This window comes from Cannabis sativa, chromosome 2, assembly GCF_029168945.1.
Source record: "Cannabis sativa cultivar Pink pepper isolate KNU-18-1 chromosome 2, ASM2916894v1, whole genome shotgun sequence".
In the NCBI taxonomy this organism is placed as follows: Eukaryota; Viridiplantae; Streptophyta; class Magnoliopsida; order Rosales; family Cannabaceae; genus Cannabis; species Cannabis sativa.
Genome location: NC_083602.1, coordinates 50,705,390 through 50,730,670, shown reverse-complemented (window position 1 = coordinate 50,730,670; position 25,281 = coordinate 50,705,390). Strand labels below are relative to the sequence as shown.

The 25,281-nt window shown below is 31.8% G+C and overlaps 1 protein-coding gene and 1 long non-coding RNA gene across 2 annotated transcripts; both read right to left on the bottom strand.

The window, feature by feature from the left end:
- Nucleotides 1–263: 263 nt before the first annotated feature.
- Nucleotides 264–2,496, bottom strand: LOC115721089 (uncharacterized). The gene is made up of 5 exons (XR_004012376.2): nucleotides 2,439–2,496; nucleotides 2,268–2,367; nucleotides 2,120–2,179; nucleotides 758–840; nucleotides 264–551 (listed from the first exon to the last, which is right to left on the bottom strand). It is a non-coding gene; the product is annotated as an uncharacterized LOC115721089 (long non-coding RNA).
- Nucleotides 2,497–18,581: 16,085 nt separating this feature from the next.
- On the bottom strand, nucleotides 18,582–20,085 carry LOC115721204 (nicotianamine synthase). Its single transcript, XM_030650463.2, has one exon. The coding sequence runs from the start codon at nucleotides 19,971–19,973 to the stop codon at nucleotides 18,906–18,908; it is 1,068 nt and encodes a 355-aa protein (XP_030506323.2). The 5' UTR covers nucleotides 19,974–20,085; the 3' UTR covers nucleotides 18,582–18,905.
- Between the last annotated feature and the right edge of the window lie 5,196 nt (nucleotides 20,086–25,281).

The window sequence follows — 25,281 nt, the reverse complement described above, 5'->3', positions numbered from 1 at the left end:
ACTGATATATATGTGTACTTATAAACAGAGAGTACTGTTATTAGGTAACAATATAACACCGTATTAGACACTTTAAAAGTTTTTATCTGTACTTTTATTAATTTGTTGTTATTTATGTTATTTTTTTATTATTGTTAATTTTAATTTTATTTAGGATCACATCTCACAAACATAAATATTTACTCTAGCTATATACTACTATATCACTCTCAAGTATGCATGCCGATTCAATAAATACTCTTTTGGAAAATTTGAGCTTTGAGAAACGTTAAAGGGCATAAAAGAATAAAAGATAATTATAATCAGACACTTGTAGTGTCTAGTATCACTTAGAGATAACGTGTTGTAATTAGTTAACGGTTTTTTATAAAAATTATTACATTAAATTATATAAGATTCAATACTTAATTGCATCAATAACGATATTACATATTGAAAGGTATTAACTTAAGTACCACCGGTGCCTTTTAACATTTTCTACCATAACACTCTTTTTAGAAAGTTTAGCATCTCTCTCCTTATTTGCCTTAAGTTAATATCAACAAAGAAACCTGGGAAAATATTGAAACATCAATTATGTAAAACTTCTTTTGCCAAAGAGAACATGTAAGCTGTCAAGATTTTACATACTCCATGCACATATGCATGAATTAAAATTGGCTAACAAAGAAATTTGCAAATGAAAGGAAAGGTTTGCAATGTATTGGTGCATATCTAGTCTCTTTTAGAAACTTATATAAACCTATAATAACATTACCAACTGCTGAAAATATTGATGAAAGGTCCTCACAACGGTTGATGATGGTGGATTTTTCAGCCTTTGAAGGTAAGAAAACTCACCTGCAAAAGTATGATGACAAAGAAAAGATACAATTACCATTCTAAAATCCCAAATAAAAAAATGAGAAGGACAAGCAAAAGCCTTCCAACAAGAGAATCAAACACCTGTTCCAACCAAGCCAGCAAAAAATGTCTGCACTAGTGTCTAAGCAAAACATAACCGAATATGTGGAAAAAAGAAAAGTATTAATTAAGAGATTAAGGGCTCGTTTGGTACACCGTATTGTAATGTATTGTATTGTGTTGGATTGTGTTGTATTGTATAGTATTGTATTAGTATTATTTAATGCAATACAATGTTTGGTATTGACTTGAATTAATTGATTGTGTAAAGTTATAATATATTTCTAATACACTCGATCCCAACACCAACTACGGGTCCGGATCCTAGGTCCGGGTCCCAGGTCCGGGGTCGGGGGTTCGGTTCCCGGTCCCGGGTCGGGGTCCAAGTCCAAATCTGGGTCCGGGTTCGGGTTCGGGGTCCGGGTCCGGGTCCGGGTCCTGGTCCGAGTTCAGGTCCGAGTCTGGGTTTGGGTCTCAGGTCTAGGTTTGGGTCTGGGTCTCGGGTCTCGGGTCCGCGTTCGGGTTTGGAACCTGGTCGGGGTCTGGGTCGGGGTCCGGGTCCGAGTCGGGGTTTGGGTTCGGGTCCGGGTCCAGGGTCCGGGTCCGGGTCCAGGTTTGGGTCTAGGTCCCTGGTCCGGGTCTCGGTCCTGGGTCCGGGTCTCGGGTCTCGGGTCTGGGTCCCGAGTCCGGGTCCTGGGTCCAGGTCCCGGGTCCGGGTCCCGAGTCCACGTCCGGGTCCTCGGTCCCGAGTCCAGGTCCGGGTCCCGGGTCCGGGTTGGGGTCCAGGTCCGGGTCCAGGTTAGATTAGTGTTGACCTCAAATTTTTTGTAAATATTATAATACAAGCTAATACGGACCATTTATTATGCATTAAATAATACAACATATATTGTATTAAAAAATTTAGTTGCAATAATTAATATAATACATTGTTTTATCCAAATATAGTGTTATTTATTATTTGATACAATACGACCCTTATACGGCGTACCAAACGAGCCCTAAAATAGGAAAAGAAATATTTTTTTATCTCATTTTTGAGAGGTCAAAACTGTGAGATTTAAGTGTTAAGAAGATTGATTTTAATCTTTTCCAAGTTGAATTTAGCTATAAAACAATAGTAAATATTTAGTTGTAGTAAGTAAGAAAAAGCTTTCATATTTCAAAGCTCAATTTAGTACATGCTTAAAAAAAAGAGTAAAGCTATGAAATTTACCTCTGAACCAACAAAGATAAGAGCCAGATCCAAAGGTTGCTTAACTTGATTATCTGAGCACTAAAGAATGAAAGAAGAAAAAACTCAAAATTTAGAATCAACAATTCGAAATGTAAGTAAAGAAGAATGAATAAACTAACTAACTAACCAGTAAGTGTGACCATCCAGCTTGGGAGAGTAGGGGGACTTAGCCAAATCCTTTGGAGAAAGAGTGATAATTTACAGATGATGATGATGATGGATGAACCCTGCGAATGTAATAATAGTTCAATTGTTCATATACTCATACAAATTGGGAGGAAGGGATAATAATCATTACCGATGTGAAGACTAGAGGAAAGCAGGGACAGTTGAGGATGATCCAGATGGAATCAAAGTATTAAAGACTTTAATTCCTGCATTAGTCTTTACTTCAGTAGCTCGTTCTTATTCTCTGCAAGTTGTTCTAAACTACCTTAATTGATTCTTGATATCTTTAGTTAAGTTAGTTGCTATTATATAGGGAAGTTAGTTAAGTTAGTTGGGGTTGTTATGTTAGTTGAGACTGTGTTGTTCAGTATCCTAAACTATATATATGTAACCTGTTCCCCTTTGTATTCTTACCAATTCAATTCAATGATTCAATTTATTTTTTTCTCTCTTCATTCTGCAATATGGTATCAGAGCGGGAAAGGAATGCTTTCCCTTGATCCGATCTCTCTCTCCCCGTGCTTCTTCTCCGGCGACGCTGCATCACAGAACTCTGTTCTGTTCTGTCGATTCTTCTTCTCAATTTTTCTTCGACTGTTCTTTCTTCTAATTCTTTTTCGATTCTTCAATGGCCTCTGATGATCAAAGTTCCACACATGGCATCGACAATGACGGAGTACCTGCCATGGTTGCTGATCCTTCGAATTCAACATTGTAGAACCAACAGATTGTCCAACAGAGAAGTCACCTTGAAGACCCTTCACACCCGTACTATTTACATCACGGGGATAATCCTGGTAACGTTCTGGTTTCTCAGCTTCTTACTGGACAAGACAATTACATGTCTTGGAGTAGGGCTATGATCTTAGCCATCTCTGTCAAAAACAAGCTTGGGTTCTTAGACGGTACAATTCGTAAACCTCCCCCTTCTGAAACTATTATGTACAATGCTTGGTTTAGAAACAATAACATTGTGATTTCTTGGATTTTAAATTCTGTGTCTAAAGAAATTTCATCTAACATTTTATATGATGAATCCGCTGCTGCTATATGGTCTGATCTTAAGGTCCGATTTCATCAAAGAAATGGTCCTCATATATACAATTTAAGGAAAAGTTTGATGAACTTAAAACAAGAAAGTCAGTCTGTAAGTATGTACTATACCAAGCTAAAGACCATTTGGGAACAATTGTCCAATTATAGACCTGCTTGTGTTTGTAATAATTGCACATGTGGTGGTGTCAAGAAGCTTCAAGAACACCACCACATGGAAAATATCATGGCTTTTCTTATGGGCCTTTCTGACTCTTTCTCTCAAGTTCGTGGAAACATATTGATTATGGATCCTTTACCCGAAATCAATAGGGTCTTTCACCTTGTCACCCAAGAGGAAAACCAGAAAGGAAACTTTAATACTCATTCTGACCCGAACCTTGGGGTTGCTTTTGCTTTTCAAGGGGATAAGTCTAGTTCTAACAAACCTGATTCTCAAGGAAACAAGTCTCAGCCTTTCAAAAGAAATAGGCCCTTTTGCACCCACTGTAATATTCTTGGCCATACGATTGAAAGGTGCCACAAGATCCACGGGTATCCTCCTGGATACAATAAAAACAAATCCAAAGATGCTGCTGCCAATCAAGTGCAAGCCAACAATGAAACCAGCAATAATCAAGGAGAAGGCCAAACTCTACTGCCTCAATTAAGTGTTGTGCAATACCAGCAACTCCTCAATTTGTTGGCTGGACAGCAAGCAAGCATTCCCAAACCAGAAAACAGTAATGCTACAGGTAACCAAGGTATTATCATGTCAAACATAATAAAATTTCCCATTAGTAATTCATGGATTTTAGACTCAGGAGCAACTAGACATATTTGCTCCAACATTAATTTGTTTCAATGCTTATGCAATGTTACTCCTACCCGATTACTTCTCCCTAATGGCAATTTTATTTTTGTTCACCAAAGTGGCACCATTGCTGTCACAAAAGAAATTATCCTGAAGGATGTTCTGTTTGTTCCCGATTTCAGATACAATATTATGTCAGTATGTTTCTTAACCAATGATAATTATCTCAAGGTTAAGATTACTACTAATGATTTTATCTTGCAGGACCTTGCCAACAAGAAGAAGATTGGCAGAGGTGATTGCAAGGATGGACTATGCATATTGGATCAAAATCCTACTGATTTTCCTATCTTCAATGTTACTACTGAAACTTGGCATGCTAGACTAGGAAATTTGTCTGATAAATACTTGAAATTGTTAGGAAATAAGCTAAAATGTAATACTTCAACTTTACATAAAGACTCACCTTGTTATATTTGTCCAATGGCTAAGCAAAAGAAACTCCCATTTCCAAGTAATGGTAAATTTGCTTGCAAATTTTTTGATCTTGTGCATTGTGATATTTGGGGCCCTTACCATATCCCATCTCATTCTAATTTTAGGTTCTTTCTTACTATTGTGGATGACCACTCTCGTTTTACTTGGATTTATCTCTTGAAACATAAGTATGATGCTTTAAGTATAATGCCTCAATTCTTGTCTTATGTCCAAAATCAATTTGCTTGCATGATTAAAACTTTTAGATCTGATAATGCTCCTGAGTTAAGCTTCAAAGATCTCTTTTTTAAATATGAAATTTTGCATGATTTCACTTGTGTTGAGACTCCCGAACAGAATGCCATTGCTAAAAGAAAACACCAGCACTTGCTCAATGTTGCTCGAGCCTTATATTTTCAAGCACACATGCCTATAAAATTCTGGGGAGAATGCATCATGACTGCTGCCTTTTTGATTAATCGCATACCTTCTCCAAATTTGAAAAACAAGACCCCTTATGAATTTCTATTCAAAAGACAACCTGACTATCAACATATCAAAACCTTCGGCTGCTTGGCTTTTGCCTCCACCCTCACTGCTCATAGGACCAAATTTGATCCTAGAGCACGCCCTTGTGTTTTCCTTGGATATCCTCAAGGAGTGAAAGGTTATCGACTTTATGATATTAATAATCAACAAATTTTATTTCAAGGAATGTAATCTTTCATGAACATGTTTTTCCTTTTCATAAGCTGAATATTAATAGCAGTAATGTCGATCCCTTCATTACCACGGTTATACCTTCTAATCACATTTCAAAAACTCCTATTGGAGATTATCAACATGTTGCTACTGATGTATCTAATCCAAGTTCCACTACAGAAAACACAGTTGATGTTTTTACTGATACAGTAAATACACCAACAAACACAGCAACATCACGAGAAGCTACACCAGCACCAGCAAATCCTGATGCAATATCACCAGATGTTCATGGTGATCCTAACACAGATGTCCCTCGCAGAACCACAAGAGTCTCACGGCCTCCATCATATCTTAGAGACTTTGAATGCTTTTCTGCAATACAGGACAATTCTTCTACACCTCATGCTTTAAATAAATATCTTTCTTATGCTAGATTGACTGAATCTTACAAGGCTTTTATCCTTGCAGTTACTTCTTTAAAGGAGCCACAAACATATAAACAAGCCATTCAATTTCAACAATGGCTTGATGCTATGGATGTTGAACTCACAGCCCTTAGAAACAACAAAACTTGGAGTGTTGTTCCTCTACCACCAAATAGGAGGGTTATTGGTTGCCGTTGGGTCTATAAAATTAAACTCAATAGTGATGGTTCGGTTGAAAGATTCAAGGCAAGACTTGTTGCTCAAGGTTATACGCAACAAGAAGGCCTTGACTTCTTTGACACTTTTTCTCCCGTGGCCAAGATGGTCACATTCAAACTTCTCCTTGCTATATCTACAATTAAACAATGGCATAATTTACAAATGGACATAAACAATGCTTTCTTAAACGGAGATCTCAATGAAGAGGTCTATATGGCTATACCACCTAGACTAATTGTTTCTAATGATGCTCCTACAGGTTCTAATCTTGTATGTAAACTCCATAAATCCATTTACGGACTTCGACAATCATCCCGACAATGGTACAAGAAACTCACATCAGCCTTACTTCAAGAAGGTTTCCAGCAATCAAAGGTCGACTACACTCTCTTTACAAAGGGAAAAGATGACACATTCATTGCTTTACTTGTCTACGTGGATGACATCGTGATTACAGGTCCTAACATTGAAGTTTTGCATCAACTACAAACTACTTTACATCAACAATTTTGACTCAAAGCTCTCGGACAACTCAAATACTTCCTCGGATTTGAAATTGCTCGTTCTTCACATGGCCTATTCCTCTCTCAACGGCAATACACATTACAACTTCTTGAAGATAATGGATATATTGGCTGCAAACCAGCAAAGGCACCTATGGATTCGAGGACCAAGCTCGACGATCAACAAGGAGAGCTATTGACAAATCCTTCAGCCTATAGACAATTGATTGGAAAGTTACTCTACCTCACTCTATCAAGACCCGACATCACATACGCTGTTAACACATTGAGCCAGTTCATGTCTACCCCCAGAACTACTCACATGCAAGTTGTTTCTCACCTACTTCTGTACCTTAAAGGTAGTCCTGGACAAGGGCTACTTTACCACAGAAATTCCTCTATTCATTTAAGTGGTTTTTCTGATTCGGACTGGGCCTCTTGTCCGATTACAAGAAGATCTACCACTGGCTTCTGTGTCTTCATAGGAGATTGTTTAATCTCTTGGAAAACAAAGAAACAACCCACCATTTCTAAGAGCTCTGCTGAAGCAGAATATAGAGCTCTCGCTGCCACAACAAGTGAACTTACATGGCTTCAATACTTGATCCAAGACTTCCAAATCCCACAAAATACACCTGCCTTCATTTACTGCGACAACCACTCGGCAATACACATCGTCAACAATCCCACCTTCAACGAGCGCACGAAACACATCGAGCTAGATTGTCACTTCATTTGTGACAAAATCAACAATGGTACTGTTCGCTTAATACCAGTCTCAAGCACCTTACAGTTGGCAGATGCATTCACCAAACCACTTCCTTCTACTACTCTCGCTACTCACATTAAGAAGATGTCTGTATATAATCTATACAGTCCATCTTCAGGGGTGGGGGGGATATTAAAGACTTTAATTCCTGCATTAGTCTTTACTTCAGTAGCTCGTTCTTATTCTCTGCAAGTTGTCCTAAACTACCTTAACTGATTCTTGATATCTTTAGTTAAGTTAGTTGCTATTATGTAGGGAAGTTAGTTAAGTTAGCTGGGGTTGTTATGTTAGTTGAGAATGTGTTGTTCAATATCCTGAACTATATATATGTAACCTGTTCCCCTTTGTATTCTTACCAATTCAATTCAATAAGATTCAATTCATTTTTTTTCTCTTTTCATTCCGCAATACAAAGCTGAAAAAAGCAACAAGAAAAGCACTGCAACCACGGGCGCCTTCGATGTCTTCTTCCTCTCTCCCTATCTTTCTAAACCATAGGTGAAACTTGAAAGTAAACTCTCCAACAAAAAGTTAGTTTCATGTAACTCTAGAGCAAATTTAGATAAAATGTGAGCAATTATTATTGAAAAATAACCGATAACATAGGATACACGTGTTACAAAAGAAATGTACTATGTCGTTGGTTATTTCCTAATAACCGACATTATAAGGTATTTTTTTATACGAAAATATCTCAGCTTAAATGACCGCTTTTATATGATTTTGGTGAACTTTATAGCTACGGTTTTTATAAAATAACTGCCTTTAAATGTTAATTTTCAATAAGTAAGAATATTTAGACGTTTTGGCTACCCTGTTCCGCAAAAAATTGCCTCTAAAAGGTTATTTTGTAGTAGTGGAGAATTAAAGTTCAAATTGTGATCTTGGACTTATTTAGAAAGTTTTCCAATTTGACATTGATCTGCCACTTCAAAGTAAAATTTTGTCACTACAAATCAATATATTTTTTAGGTAAGTTTTGTACAGCTGTGTAAACGTGTTTGTGGATGTCTCTATGGTTTTTATGTTCTATATATAGGACTTTTCTCATCTCTTCTAGTTTCATTTTTCACTACTTTCATCTTTGTGAGGAGAGAGTTTCTTTTGTGAAAACTTAGAGTGTTCATCTAGGTTTTAGTCTTTGTTTATTGTTCTTATATTGTTCTTAGAATAGGTTGAAGAACTTCATTGAACAAGAGAAGGGTCTTCGAGAGAAGATTTGTCAAAGCCTTACTTCGGAAGGAAATCAAATTGGCAAAGTAAATTATAAAAGATTGCGGCAAAATTTAGAGGGAGTTTAAACTTGTTTAAGTCAATTGTAGTGTGTAATTGTTTAAGACTTTACTAATTAATTTCATTCCTGACCCCGTAGACTAAGAGTATTTAAAAGAACATTGACACCACGTATTGAAATTCTATTTTTAATAATTATCAAGTGAAATTATCAAACAATTTAAATCATGCGGAACTGTAATAAAATTATCTAAGGTCGAGAATTCACCTAGGAGCAAACTGCTCCCCGAGATCGCTTAATGGTCCAGGCATGTTTCCACGTGTCACAACTTTGATACGATCCCACCAAATTTGCTAGAATGTCTCTTCTATCTACTCACAAAAATGGGTTTGGCAAGAAGGTAATTAACGTTGGGATTACCACGACCACTACTCTGACATGATCATTTTCCATGCTCCATGCGGCGGCTCACGATTGGGCTGTCAATGTTAATAGTACTATGAACAGTGTTTGTCTGCAACATTTGGGTATTGGGCCTTTAACAACAAGCCCATTCTATATATTTGGCAAAATTTTAGTATTTTTGTAAGTTTCTCTTTGTAAATGCACCAATAGTGGGCCAGGTATTAGCCAAATACATTTGTTGGGCCCGGTTCAGTTCAACCCAAGGTGCATGACTCTCTCTATAAATAGAGTCTCACCACTACTATGAAGGGGGTTTTGAAACTTAGTATTTAAAGTGCAGAAACCCTATCCAATTATAATTACTAGGGTATTATAAAAACTTAATGAATTAAACTTTATTAACACTTGAACCACATATAAATCTCTTCTCTATGTATTTTAAATAACTATCATATTAAAAGATTTAACTGCAAGTGTGGAAAACATAAAGTATTCTGTGTAAAAGCAATAATAGCATTGATATTCTTATCTATTTTCTTTTTAAAATTAAATATTTACATGATTGATGATGTGACGAGTAATATATAGAAACTACTAGCAACAAGAGATGAATGGTTGGTTTGAAAATTTGAGGCTTGAAGACAAATTACTTATAACCATCACATAAATCAGCTTAATTATTATAACCACTAATGTGGAAAATCTAAAAAATGGTCTATTATTATTATAAAATTATATAAAATGATAAGTACTAACAAAACAAAAATATATTGCACCTTGCACAATCCGACACACCAAAATATATATGGTTCCCCTTACTTGACAGTGAATTAATTAATCAAATATCAATCAAATAATAATTAATAACAACTTTCTTCCTTTGACTATATATATACAAAATCTCCCCGATTTATTAATAACTTAATTAATCAGATCATATACACGCATGCCCATCGCTTGCCACGTGTCAACTTCATGTGTGGCTTCATTTTTATATGAATTTATATAATGTGTATATATATATATATATATATATATATATATAGATTATAAAGTGTTATATGGAGTTGAATTGTGCTCTAGCCTCTTGTTATCGAAATGTAAAAGAACATGTTTTTTCATATGTTAATTTATATATAATTCTTTTTTTTTTTAATTAGAGATAAATATCATATTGTAAAGAGAAAAGTTAAAGGATTATGGGGTGCAATTCAATATTATAACAAAAATTATAAAAAGCTGCTAATAATAAATTATAACTCAGCTCATAGATACTACCTTGATAACAATAGTTATTGTAGGTTGATACGATACTTCCTAGCTAGCTAATATGAACTATGCACTATGAGATGATGGTGTATATATCATTTTTATATAAGTACTGGCTTATCATCAGGCCCGGCCCTGGGTATAGGCGGGCTAGGCCTGTGCCTAGGGCCCATTTATCCCAGGGGCCCAAAAAAAATATTTCCTTTTTAAAATTATATAATTTTTTTTACTAATTTTGAAAAATATTATATTTTTTCTAAATAAAGGCCCAAAATAATTTTTTTTATGGCCCACTAAAAATCAGGGCCGACCCTGCTTATCATGCATGGTAATTATCGAATAACTTTTAGCTACACTTCAAATATATTCTCTTAATTAGTATTTCCCCTCGACAAGTTTTATAAGAATTATAAATAATGTTATTTTAGTTCATTAATGTACAGAATCAATATATATATAAATTAGGTTAATGTTACGTGCAATACACGTATAATTAATTTTTTTTTATTAGATTTAATTATGTAATGTTAAGTACAATACATGTGTCATGTATATATTTTTTTTTAATAGGTAATGTATATTTTTTTTTTTTATAATTTTTAAATGAGGTTTAAGATTTTAATCTTTAAGTAAAAAAAATTTTAGCTATTGTTAATTTAGATATAATTATATATATACGTACTTTTTAAATCTTTTAAATTTTCTTAATTAAGTAACGTATATAATATATAATGCATATATATTGTAATTTAGTATATTCTTAACCAAAACTCACATAATCAAATTAGAGTATGTCTATATATAGAATGAATTCGTAAATTTGATATTAGGTTTTCTATTCCCAAAGTTTACGAAAAATATAGTGTGTGAATCGGCTTACATAAGTAAAATAGAAAACAATCAATTCCTTATTAATTACAACCATTTCAATTTAAAATATAAAATAAATAATAATAAAGTTAAAAATATGGTTAAAAATATTAATAAAATTTTAAATGTAAATTTCTTTATATAAAATATTTACATAATTTTTTTATTTTAATTCAAAGTTAAACCAATCAATTTAAAAATATGATTAAAAATATTTAAATATATTAAGTATTTTAAATTTAAATTTTTTTATATAAAATATTTCCATAATTTTTATTTTTAAATATATATAATAATAATAAAATTAATAAAGAATATTCTGTTAATTAATAGGATATTATTTTAAAGTTAATAGAGAAATCAAAAAACATCATTATATAATACTGTTACATAGTCACACTTTTTATATAGAATAGGATATATATTCATGAGGATTTTTTTACATCATTTTTCATATATATCCATATATTTATAATTTATATTATTAGTTTGCATGACCATTATTTTATTCCTTAACTAGTCATTTTAATTTATAATTTATATAATTAGTTTCTTTAAAAATATATGGTTTGTCAAGTATTTTTTTTTTTTTGGATTCTCATATTTGATAAGACCAATTGTAATTACGTATGGAAAATATTCAGGTAGATTTAATAAATTTATCTACTTATTAATGAGTTCTTTTCACTTTTATATATGCCAATTAAAAATTTAAGGCTAATTAGTAATTTTTCCCTTAAACTTTGACATGTACTAAATCGTGCCCCTGAATTTTGTTGGCCGTTAAAATTCCCTCGAATTATTGAGATTGTTAAATTAGACAAAAGTCCTTAAATCTAACAATCTCAATAGTTTAGGGGCATTTTTCACGGCCTTAAAAGTTCAGAAAACATGATTTAGTACATGTCAAAGTTCAGGGGACAAAAAACCTAATTAGTCAATATATTATATCAAACACATTCATCAATATATATATATTATATTAAATTTGATAATAAAACAGAAAGTGTCTTTGTTAATATTACAATTTAAATTTAAATTCATTACTTTTTTTTTCTATTATCTTTTATTTTATATTAAATGTAGTTACATTTTTACTTTTTTAAAAAAACTATTGCAATTCAAATTTACACATTGCAGTTATATTTAAAAATTATATTTCTATTATCACTTCTCTATACCTTATTCACATATTTAAAAAATATATTTCTATTATTGTTTTCTTTTTAAACAATAAATAGAAAAAAATGTTTAGGTATCTTAAAGAATAACTATTATACAATATTCTTACCTATTTTTTTTTTTTTTAGAGAAAATCTATTAATATTAATGAACACGTTCATCTACAACAATAGCTTCAATAAGGACTAGACAAACAGTCCTCCAAACAATATCAGTATCCATCCGTAAAGCGTATCTAGCAAGCCCATGTGCAACAGAGTTAGCGCTCCGACAAACATAACTAAGAGAAATACCTGTGAAAGAGGATATTTGATAAATAATGTCATGTATGAGATCATGAAATCTACCATAATGGTGAGGAGGATTATGAACACTTTGTGATACATTAAGAGCGTCTATCTCAATAAAATAAATTACACAATTAATATCCTTCAACCAATGAAGACAGTAAGAGATTGCTTTTGCCTCAATTTCCTTGACAGAGAACCTTCCCTTCATTGGCTTAGAAATGGCAGCAATAACCTGATCAAAAGAATTGCGAACAATGCTTCCAATGCCCATTAAAAAGCCCTCATTATTTAAGGTAGTATCCACATTAATCATGTTATTTATCTTATTTAAAAATTTCTCATGTTTCGGTTGATTGACTTGTTTCATTTAGGTTGTGTTGTTTTTAGTTGTTAGTCTTACTTGAGGGCGAGTAAGAGTTTAATTTTTGGGGAATTTGTTAGGATATTTTTAGTCTATTATTTATGTTATTTTTAGACTTAATATTTTTCTTTATTATCATTTTTTGGAATAGAATTACACTTGTTTTCGTTAATTTCAGGTTTCGATATTTGGAATGTATAAATTAGTCAAATCTCACAAAAAGATGATCTATAAAATAGAGAAAATTGTGCAAGAAAATAAAGCTAAAACTTCAAGCCTAAATTAAACTATGTTTTGTTCAGATTTTGGGGAAAGTCAAAACATAAAAGTTCTAAATCTCTCTTTTGTCTTTTCAGAACATATTGAATCATCCAATTCTGAGTAATATCGAGAGAGGTATGACCAAAATACTATCAGTCAACGCAGTAGAAAGCTCACTGCCCAAATAAAGGGGGGTTATTGTTGGGTTTTATGCCCTAAATAAAACTCATTTCAATATAATCAGATTTACTTATTAATATAGATCAGAAATAACATTTAATGTTGCATGGTTCACATGATTTATTTCATGATTATATGTACATAATGTATGAATTCATCTGAAACCTTTTTCACATACTTGATCCTATTTATTGTGTTGTCAACACATTGGAAAAAGTAAACATGACTATGTGAATAAAGTTTCCTAAATTTATCAGACACAGGGTTTTACTGATATGATAATCTACAACAGAGTTTACTTGCATTTGGAGAAGTGCTATGTTCTTTCCAGAGTATTAGTTAAAGTAAAGCTCAGGTTGGATGCATGGAGTATGCATCGGAAGGGACCGATATTGAACTTTGACTTAGATTTATTAAACTTACCGTAATATCTATTCAAGTAAATATCGCCTAGTTGATCCTAGATCAAATGATCTTAATCCTGTTATGATTAGGCTCAATCTCGAGAGGCTATTCGTGTTCTTTAATTTGTTAGTTAAGCCTACTTTTAGGTCAGGGTGATACGTACATTTTGGGAACACGGTAGTGCAATTGAGTGGGAGCGCTAACATAAACATAGAATCTATAGCTTCTATCTGGCGAATAGTAAGTAAAGGATGATCTCCTTCGAGCTTGACCAAACGAAAATAAATGGTGGAGATCTCATTTCACATAAGCTGAAATATCATTTATACGGGGTTAAGTGTTTTAAGGATTAAATACATTGTAGGGTGTAACGGTAATCTTTACAGTGTAGATCATTCATATAGAGGATCATTGATCATATTAGGATTATAACAATGGATAACTAATGATGTGTCTATATGGTGGAACATATCGAGCATTCTATATACTGAGAGTGCAATTCTAAGTTCTATGCGTGGATTCAACGAAGAATTAATAAGTTAGTGAATTTTAGTAATAAATTCTTGATCTGCTTATTGGAAGCTCGGTTATATAGACCCATGGTCCCCGCACTAGTTGAGATAATATTGCTTGTAAGACTCATATAATTGGTTTTGATAAATCAATTATAATTCTCAAATTAGACTATGTCTATTTGTGAATTTTTCACTAAGTAAGGGCGAAATTGTAAAGAAAGAGTTTTAGGGGCATATTTGTTAATTATGATACTTTGTATGGTTCAATTAATAAATATGATAAATGATAATATTATTTAATAATTATTTATAGTTATTAAATAGTTAGAATTGACATTTAAATGGTTGAATTTGAAAATTGGCATTTTTGAGAAAATCAGATTGAGAAAAGATAAAACTGCAAAATTACAAAAAGTGAGGTCCAAATCCACTATGTAGGGCCGGCCACTTTTGTAGGGACTTTAAACTGATATTTTCATTATTTTAATGCCAAATAATTCAACCTAACCCTAGTGGAATGCTATAAATAGATAGTGAAGGCTTCAGGAAAATTACACTTAAATTTTCTATTTTTTCTTCAGAGAAAAACCTGAGCCTTCTCTCTCCCTATCTTTGGCCGAACCCACTCTCTTTCTCTTCCTCATTGAGATTTCGAAATTCTTAGTGTGAGAATAGTGCCCACACACAGCAAGTGATACCTCAACCATAGTGAGGAAGATCGTGAAGAAAGACTTTCAGCAAGAAGGAGTTTCAGCATCAAAGATTCAGAGAAAGAGATCCAGGTTCAGATATTGATAATGCTCTGCTACAGAAAAGAATCAAGGGCTAGATATCTGAACGGAAGGAGTCATTATATTCCGCTGCACCCAATGTAAGGTTTCCTAAACTTTATATGTGTTTATTTCATCGTTTTAGAAAGTTCATATTTAGGGTGTTAATCAACATACTTGTGAGTAGATCTAAGATCTTGGTAAAATAATTTCCAACAGTTATGCCGCGTCATAGGTTATCCATACTGCGGCCCGCCCCTTCTAATCCTAAAAAAATAGGTTTTCACCGTCTTTTATCTTTTTTTTTTTATCATTTTTTGGCTATAAAATAAGTGGGCTTCAATAATTTTCAAGAAGGAATCAAGGAGTACGAATGTTGGAGAGCAAAATCGATCGCGAAGGCTTTTTCAATGGGGTTTTCAACATTTTTTTTTCTCTATTTTCTTCTTCTATTCTGAATTAATAATTTAATATGTGTGAATTTGCTATGATGAACATGAGTAGTTAAACAGTTCATTAGGGTCTAGATAGGTATTGTTTGACATTGATTTTTGGTTTTAATATGATTTATTTTCCCTTCAATTTCTATGTATTCTATTTCATTTGTACTTAATTTCTTTTAATTGTCTGTCTATCAATTAATTATTTATGATTTTGATATAAAATCTAAGAAATAAGTGTCAATTATGCTATAGTGAAATAGAACCAAATTCTGATATAAGACAAGAGTACCTATATGGTTTGGATAGCTTATAGGATTTCTGTGTTTAATATCTTTTACATGTTTAATTTATCATGAGAGTAGAAAATTTACATAATTATGATTTATATATATGAGAAGACTTTAAATTACCTTAGTAAATCTGCTATTGCATAGAATTTGTGTGACAGTCAGTAGTCCCGTGATCCGTAAAGGGAAACACCGGGTAAGCTGTGCAATCCCACACCGCTTGGGGAAGGTCAAGTGGGATGATTCTGAGACTGTGTAGGTATGGGACTACACAGTTGAAGAGGGCTTAAATAGATTGATTGGTACTACCTATGTCAACAAGGTGCATCTTGTTTTTCGGTAGCCCATCACGAAAGAACTCCACAGTTAAGCGTGCTTGGCCTGGAGCAATTTTAAGGATGGGTGACCTCCTGGGAAGTTTTCCTAGGATGCGTGTGAGTGAGGACAAAGCACGCTAGAAACACTCGTGTTGATCTGTAGGGTCAGTCATTAGTCCATGAAGCAGCTAGAGTGATGTACTCGTGTATAAGAGCCATTATTCCGTGGGTGTAAGGACCCAATGGAGGCTTGAAGCGGGGACGTTACAATTTGGTAATAGAAATATAATCATGTTAAACCATAATCAATAGATGCAATTGAAATTGAAAGCCCTAACTTGTATTCATCGTTAATTTTCTTATTAGTAATTTATCTGCTTCTTATTTTCACTGTTTTTATTGTTTTCTAGATTTAATTTTCTCTTAAATTTTATATAGCCAAATAGAAGTAAGATTTAATTTTAAAATACTTAACTACAATCCTTGTGGGATCGATCTCATTCTTTGTGAGCTTATAACTTGTTAACGATACGTATACTTACGAGTTAAAAATACCACAACATGGTAGTAATGTTTACCCTGAAAATTTGGTGGCATTATCTCAATAATCTATATATATATATATATATATGGAATACAAATTATATATAGTAATGAAAGGGAAAATGACATGTTTATGATCACTAAGAGAACCTAAATTTCCCTCCCTCCCTAGACTAGTTAGTTCAATACATTTGATTTCAATTTAGGGAAAATGGTGATGATTAAACTCATTTGATGAAAAAAAAAATTGATTTTTTTTTATGATATAATAATTAAAGAGATCAACTATATATATATATGTAGGGTCAAAAACTTTTATTTATTAATTTTTTTCCAAAAATATACATATGCATACATAGAGAAAAAAGAGAACCTCTATAATTGGAAGATAATAAGCAAATCAAATAAAATATATTGATGGATGTGACAAGAGAAAAGCAACAAAAGATAATGCTTACATATTTTTGTGGCTCTCAGACAAAATTGTTACAACCATATATATCATGAATTTATAATTTCTCTAAACTTATCGAAAGATATGCAATTGATCTCTATATATGTAAAAAGACAAGAAAAATGGACCTTTTATAACACTTTGTTTTTTCCCATTCAATAAGTTGCTTTCAGATAGCCAATAATTGACAGAACCCATTCCACCTGACAATTGATTTATCATTTTAGTTCCATTAATTCTATAAATACATAAATATTTCAAGCATCCATACACAAAAAAAAAAAAAAAAAAGTTGAGTTTCCATAAAAATTGACCTTTTCTCTTCTCTATTTTATTTATTTACAAGTACTCACTACAAACAATAAGTACTATTGTTACAATGATTTATCTTTATTGAAAGCTTACAAAACAAGTGTATATACACAAGTTACTTGATTAAAACTAAAGCAGATGCAGCCTTGGATGAAATATTTTACTACGACAAAAATGGGGTTCTAATAATTTATTTAGGGATAGTACTTACTCATGAAAGTAATAGATGTTTTCTCTCTCATCTATATTATGAGAGAATGTAAATTTTGGATGTTTCTAAACTTGGGGTCCCTCTCTAACGTACACAAATGTAATATTGTTATTGGTACAATTTAATATTAAATCTTATTTATTTTACTTTAATAATAATTATAAAAATATACACACTACATATGTGAGAACAGAAATTTTTTACATTACGGATTTTTTTTACAAATTTTCACTTGTTTTTTTTTTTTCTAGAAAAATGTTGCTTTCACGTATAATAGCGTCAAACAATATTAATTTGAAACAACAGAAAAACAACATTTTTTGTAGTTGTAGAAATAAATCGATGCTACTTTTTTTTTGTACTAACAATGTCAAAATAATATATTTTTGAAAACAACAAAAAAATAATTCTGTATTTTTGTAAGAAAAAAAAAATCTGTAAAAAATGTAAGAAAAAAACAATAAAATTATAAAACTTTGTCATTTTCATATATTTATGAAATAATTCCTAATAATTATAAAAAAAAAAATCCTTAAATCATTTATAGGGCATTACTTTATGGTGCTAGTGCCTAATAGTAATTATTTTTTAAAACATTACAAATTAAATTATATGAAAGCAAATTTAAAGTACATTAAAACAAAGTTTGCCATATATATAGACTAAAGCTAATTCAATTGTAGAACTCTAGATAAAAGAATGAGATATAGTAGTTGTGAGCACATTATAATTAATGAAATAACGAATAACTGAAAGTAGGAGATATTACAAACTCAAATAGTTGAAGACGCACAGTGAATTAATGTTTCGTCTATGAAAATATTTTGGCAAATAAAATATATATATATATATATAACTGAAACTAATCACAAGACCTAGTTAATAAATATATATATAACTAAAATCAAACCAGAAAGAGTATATATATATATATAGTATATAGATATATACACATAGAGAGAGTCTTGTACACTATATATATTATACAGAAATAATTAAACTTAGCTATAGTGCAAGCTATAGAAAGAAAGATGATTTTGATTAATTAAAGCATGACACACATTACACATCAAATCTAGCTAGCTAGCTAGCTAGCTAGTAGTACTAAAGATGAATAAATTATTAGAGATAATACATATACATATATCTATCTGTATGAATATTTTGATACAAAATAGCACGAACAACACATAATTTGCTAGCAGGTAACAAATATGTTAGGTATGCATGATCCAACCCATATATATAGAGGAATTAATAAGGAACACAATAATTTTTATATATAATGATGATAATATAGCATGGACCTGACCGATTGAGAAACATTGATCATATATTAATTCATCAAGAAAGATTCTCCTCAAACCCCAATTCTTCAATCATATTATTAAGAGGATTAAATACTTCAATCCCATGAGAGCACTTATTAGGAAGTAGTATATTTATGGGGGCACCAGCAGAAGCAGAGGATGATGATGAGGTGTTGACACCTGGCAGTGGCATCACCATTGGATCATCATCACAATAGTGGTGTTTTCGAGCTATAACAACTGAGTTAATAACTTCATCAGTGGGATGAAACACATCAAGAACCTCAAATCCAGTTAAATCAGAATGAGTATCAACAACTGGGTACAAGAAAACTCTAGCACCATGAGCACTCCTTAGCATAAGAATTGAGCCTTGAGCCATGTACTTACCCAAATGCTCAATCACTTTAATTTTCTCATCTCTATCCATACCAACAAGAGCAGCCAAGAAAACGACATCGTATTGGCTAAGTTCACTAGTAACATTCATAACATCAATTGTTTTAAACACCATACGTTTCGACACGTCATCATCGTTAACAACCAAGGCACTAGCCTTTGAATTGGCCGAATCATCGATGTCGTAGTTATGGAAAGTGGTATTTTTGAGGTGGTTCATGGCAAGTACGATGGAGGTCAGAGGCAGGGGACCAGAGCCCACGAAAGCTATCTTTTTGGGTTGTTGGTTGTTTTTCAAATGTTGGCTTAAGATTTGGTACTCCAGTTGGCTTAGCTTTAGGTAATTGTTGTAATAAGGGAAGATTTTGAGATGGTTTAATGGGTTTTTGTATGATGATGTGGTTAGGATTGTTGAGAAATGTGACTCCAAAAGTCCCTCTGCTTTACCACAAAGCCTAATTAAATTAGACCTTATTTTTTGAACCCTTTTGGGGAGTTTGTCAATGTCAAATTTTGGGCAAGGTGGTATACATGTGTGGACTAATTGGGTGAAGAGAGTGTCGACATCTTTTGAAGGCTTTAGACTGTCGAGGCTTGAGATTTGTGAGTAGAGATCACAGATTTTAGTTACTAAATTATTAATAATAATAACTTCTTCCTCCTCTTTTTCTTCATAATTCTCCTTCTTTTGCTGGACAAACATTATGTCGACACTATGAGGTTATTTGGGAAAAAAAATATAAAAAAGAAATTACCCAGAGAGGAAGAGAGAGAGAGAAGGGGATTGTATTGTGTGTGACGACTTCTCTATGTCCTTCAGAGGGGTCATTATTTATGGACACAATTGTGGGTCCCTCTTTGGCCACATCGACCGGCTAATGTCTTTTTTTTTTTTTTAATTATTAATAATTCGATATCTTTATATATTAAATTTGTCTATTTAACGACTTAAATTTTTAAAAGAATATTCTGTTAAATTTAACGATTAGGTTTGATCTCCCGTTAATAAATAAACCCAATAATTAAACCCAAAAAATTAAATAATCTTTTAAATATTAATAATCTCTTTTTAAATTAAAAAAATCATCTTAGCCACGTATTTATCTAACAAACCTATCTTGTTCTATCTTTGTGTGATTGCAGATATACTAATTCTGTCATTGACCCACTTTTTAGCTTTATAAATGGAGATGTTCATATAATATTAATACTTTACAGAATATTTATAGATATAAACTTACATTACAATGCTATGTTAGAAAAAGAACTAAATAGAATAATCTACTACTCCAATAATAAATTTATTTATAATTTTATAATTACACTAATATTATTTTTAATACATTATTAAATAATATTTCAAATATAAATATTTAATTTTTTTAAACAAAAAATTTGTAATCTTTAAAAATAAAATACATTCAAAATCTTAAATGAAACTAGCAATACGTGGCTCGGCACGTACATTCACCTAGTATATAACGAAACAATTTAGTGATAATTAATAAAAAGAGATCTTTATATAACAAAATTTAGTGCTTTTTTTTTAATAAAAAAAATTAGTGGTAGATCGTGTCTTATAATAGTATAATACCTAGCTAGGGTTAAGTGCTTCAAAATGTCAACATGCAATTGGTCTCCCCCTTGTCTACACATATACAAGTAATTATTAACGAGAACAATATTGTTATTGGAAATTAGTAATCCTTAGCACCTTTAGGTATGTCACTTTGCGCGCGATTGGTTAGTGAAATTTTTTAAAAGTTATTATATTAAGCTATATAGAATTTGATATTTAATTAGACCACTAACGATAATGACACATAAAAAGATGGTAGGTGATGTCTTTTAGCAATTCTCTAACGAGAAATGCACCACTAGTAATTAGCATTTTCCTCAGTATTATATCACTATTCATGTAATTAAATATTGAGTCTTATATAACTTAAAAAAAATAAAATTTAAAGAATATCGTTAACCAATCTACCTATAAAATGTGTCGGACACCACTAATACACAATAAGAATGTCGATTATTGACTTATGCAAATGTAACCATTCATGTATAAATACCATATAGTGAATACTATACGTACACACAGTACTTTTATATAAAACTAGCACATTTGTGGGGAATATTCCTACATTTTGCCATATATACTTTTTTTTAGTAAGGTTGCCATATATACTTGACAAAACACCAAGACACATTTGCCATATAAAGGCCGGGAATTAGTAAATACAATTATGTATATGTATGTATGTTATATTAGGGTTACAAATAATAATTACAAGAAATAAATAATTGTGACAATTAAGGGTACAAAAGTAATATTTTTTGGAAGAATATATGTAGTTATAGTCAGTTGAGAAATGGGTTATATATACAAAGGATGTGGAAACATGATGACATTTCCATATTCCTCACATTCAAAACTTTTAATCTCTGTCGACACAGTTACAGTGTCCAAATAAACCCCTTTTCATGCAAAGTCCTATATTTATATATTATATATATTATATATTTATAGATATGCCATGATATATGTCAGGTATTGGTTTGAAGACCATATCGATCACCATGAAAATGAAAGAAACAAAAATAGTGAGTAATTGCTCCAATTAATGGTGGGCATATTATTACTTGACATTCCATATTAGTACTTTAATATGGTAAGCATCTCACTATCAAAAATTTCAAATAATTAATTTACCTTTTCGAAAACAATTAATTTAGATTAGTTGTATTATATTTTTTTTAAGTATATTGAGAACTAATTAGTAAACACATTTTTATTTTGGAACCTGTTTTTGAAAGATTACTAATTAATTGGACTTTTTATTTTATTAGATGACAATTTAAATCTTGTATTTTTCAAAATAACACAAAATATACCTTGAAATTAATTCTTTTTATCAAATTAAATCTTAATAATAATTTAACTTGAGGTGCCTGTTACTAATCTGATTTCATTTTTTACATATATTTGTGTTAGAAATTATAAGTTTAAGTTGGTTATTATATTAATAAAAAATAATTGATAAAAATTAAATTAATTGTCTAATTTATACTATTTTAAAAAAATATAGAATTTGAATTATTATTTACATAATCTAAAATAGTATTTTCCTAACTAACATTATATACACTGTGTCGAAAAAAAAAATTACAATTATTTTATGTGCCATAAATATAAATGTTATTACACTTAATTATGTATGAATAAAAATAACACAGCTCATATATCTACAGAGAGAATATTAAAAAATATAAGGTTATGAGTTATTAAATTTGGTATATAAATTGTAGAGTAATTTGCGGCAAAACCCCCCAATTATCAATTTATTTGTAAAAAATCATCCAACCTCATATTTTGGTGGGAAAACCCTCCAAAGTATTGTTTTGTTTACATTTTTAAGGTGCCGTCTATTCAGCCTCATTAAGTCCTAATTTTGCCCACGTGGCAATGACAGATCACTAAAAAATTATCCTACGTGGCCATATTTTACAAAATAAAAATTAAAATAAAAACAAAAAATTTAAGAGTAATTTGCGGCAAAACTCCCCCAACTATCAATTTACTTGCAAAAAACCATCCAACCTTAAAGTTTTTTGGATGGTTTTTTGCAAGTAAATTGATAGTTGGGGGAGTTTTGCCGCAAATTACTCTTAAAGTTTTATTTTTATTTTGTAAAATATGGCCACATAGGATAATTTTTTAGTGACTTGTCATTGCCACGTGGGCAAAATTAGGACTTAACGAGGCTGGACAGACGACACCTTAAAAATGTAAACGGAACAGTACTTTGGAGGGTTTTTTCACCAAAATATGAGATTGAATGGTTTTTTACAAGTAAATGGATAATTAAAAGGGTTTTGCCGCAAATTACTCTAAATTGTATGACAGGGTTATAAAGTTGCAGATTAATTAGTTTTAATTAACTCAATGAACTGGCAGTAGCAAGAGTGTAAAATAATACAATTGTGTAATTTTTCGTAAATATATATAAATTAAGTTTGAATTAAATGTGTTACTTACTTACTTGTATATAAAAAATAATAATTAAAGAGAAACCTGCTTAAGGAGAAAACTTGAACTTAATTATTTTTAGTGTAAAGTCTTAATTATTTGTGTGAAGATTCTCAGTTATTAATGCATTCACACGGACACGTATAGTTATAATATATCCATAAATACATATATAAATTTGAGTTACTTGTATGAACCAAACAAATAGAGCAATAATATAAAAATTAATCAATCATAAAAGTGATTTTTTTAAAAAAAACTTATTGCGTGTAATGAATTCTCACAAGTTATTATCAGCATCATTCTGTTCACACTAGCTATATGTATAAATATATTTCTAAAATTATAATTTCAATTCAATATATACAGGATGGCAAAATTGTCGAATAAATACTGTGTGTATATATATTATACATCACAAAAAGGATTATTATAGGGTCCACGTACAGCATCTTTAACATATTGCTATGGAACATATTAATAGTACTACTTTGACAAATAATATATATCGATAAAATATAATACAAATGATGCTCTATAAGTAACAATGCCCTAAAATCGATTATTTTTATTATTTGGTTTGGTTTTAGTGAAATTAATTAATGTGATTCTTAACAACTTAATTAGACTTTGTCAAGGAATATCAACAGTCCAAGGAGTTAGTTAATTCAGTTAGTCTTAATTCTGTTAGTAACTGTTCCTAATCTGTTAGGATCATAACTAACTCTTATCTTTGCTTGATTCTGTTATGGGTTCTGTTATGAGTGTTGTATATAAACCATGTACTGTACTCTTTTCATTCAATAAGACATAATGCACTTCTTCATTTCTCTCTGTGTTTCAATTGCTTTTACTTCTTGATTGTATCTTCACATGGTATCATAGCAAGCTCTCGTTCATCAATGGAGATTCCCGTTTCTTCCAATGGCACAGCAACAAGATTGAATAATGCTCAGCCACAAAATAATCAGCAAGTACCATTACCAAAATCCTACCCTGTTTCGTTTAATCACTCTCTGTCTATCAAGCTCGACGAACATAACTTTCTACCATGGAAGCACCAGGTTCTAGCATCGATCAAAGGCAGCAAACTACAGAAATTTCTTGAAGCTGATCATGCTCCTCCACAGTTCCTGACACCAGCAGATCAAAGAATCAATAAAGTAAATCCAGAATATGAGGACTGGGAACAGCAAGACAACCTTCTCGTCTCTTGGCTTCTTTCTTCGATGTCCGAGAAAACCACCAATAGGATGATTGGATGTGATACCACGGCACAAATCTGGGAACAACTTACAGAGTATTACACGACCTTAAATGCTGCAAACATAAGTCTTTACAAGACTCAACTGAGAAACACGAAGATGACAGGGTCGCTGAACGATTATCTGCTCAAGATCAAAGGTTTGGTGGATCGCCTTGCTACGATCGGTCATCGACAAACTACTCAAGATCACATCGAAGCTATATTCAATGGATTACCAGGTGAGTATGATGTATTCGTTACATCAGTTACAACAAGAAAAGATCTCTATAGTGTGGCAGAAATTGAAGCATTATTGATGGCTCAATCGGTTCGAATTGAGAAAAATGCCAAGAATCTTGACATTTCTAAAGCTGAAGCCAATCTCTCTCAAGCTCGAAACAATGGCTTTGGCACTTATGGGCATTCTAACTTTCCTGCTCCTACGGTTCCACCTGGGTTCAACGGCTACAACTCTGGCTTTAATAAAAATTTTCCTAATTTCAGCAACCAAGGACATCAATATCAGTATTCTATGGCACGTGGTGGTCCCCCTCCTCAACGTGGTGGTCCTGCACCTAACACTACATCTAGCCGTGGTCCCCCTTCAATCGTGGACAACACAACAGTAATGGGCAAAAAGTGCAGTGTCAGCTGTGTCACAAATTGGGGCATACTGTCAAACAGTGTTTCTACCGATTTGACAAGTCATTTACAGGTCCAGAATCATTCACCAAT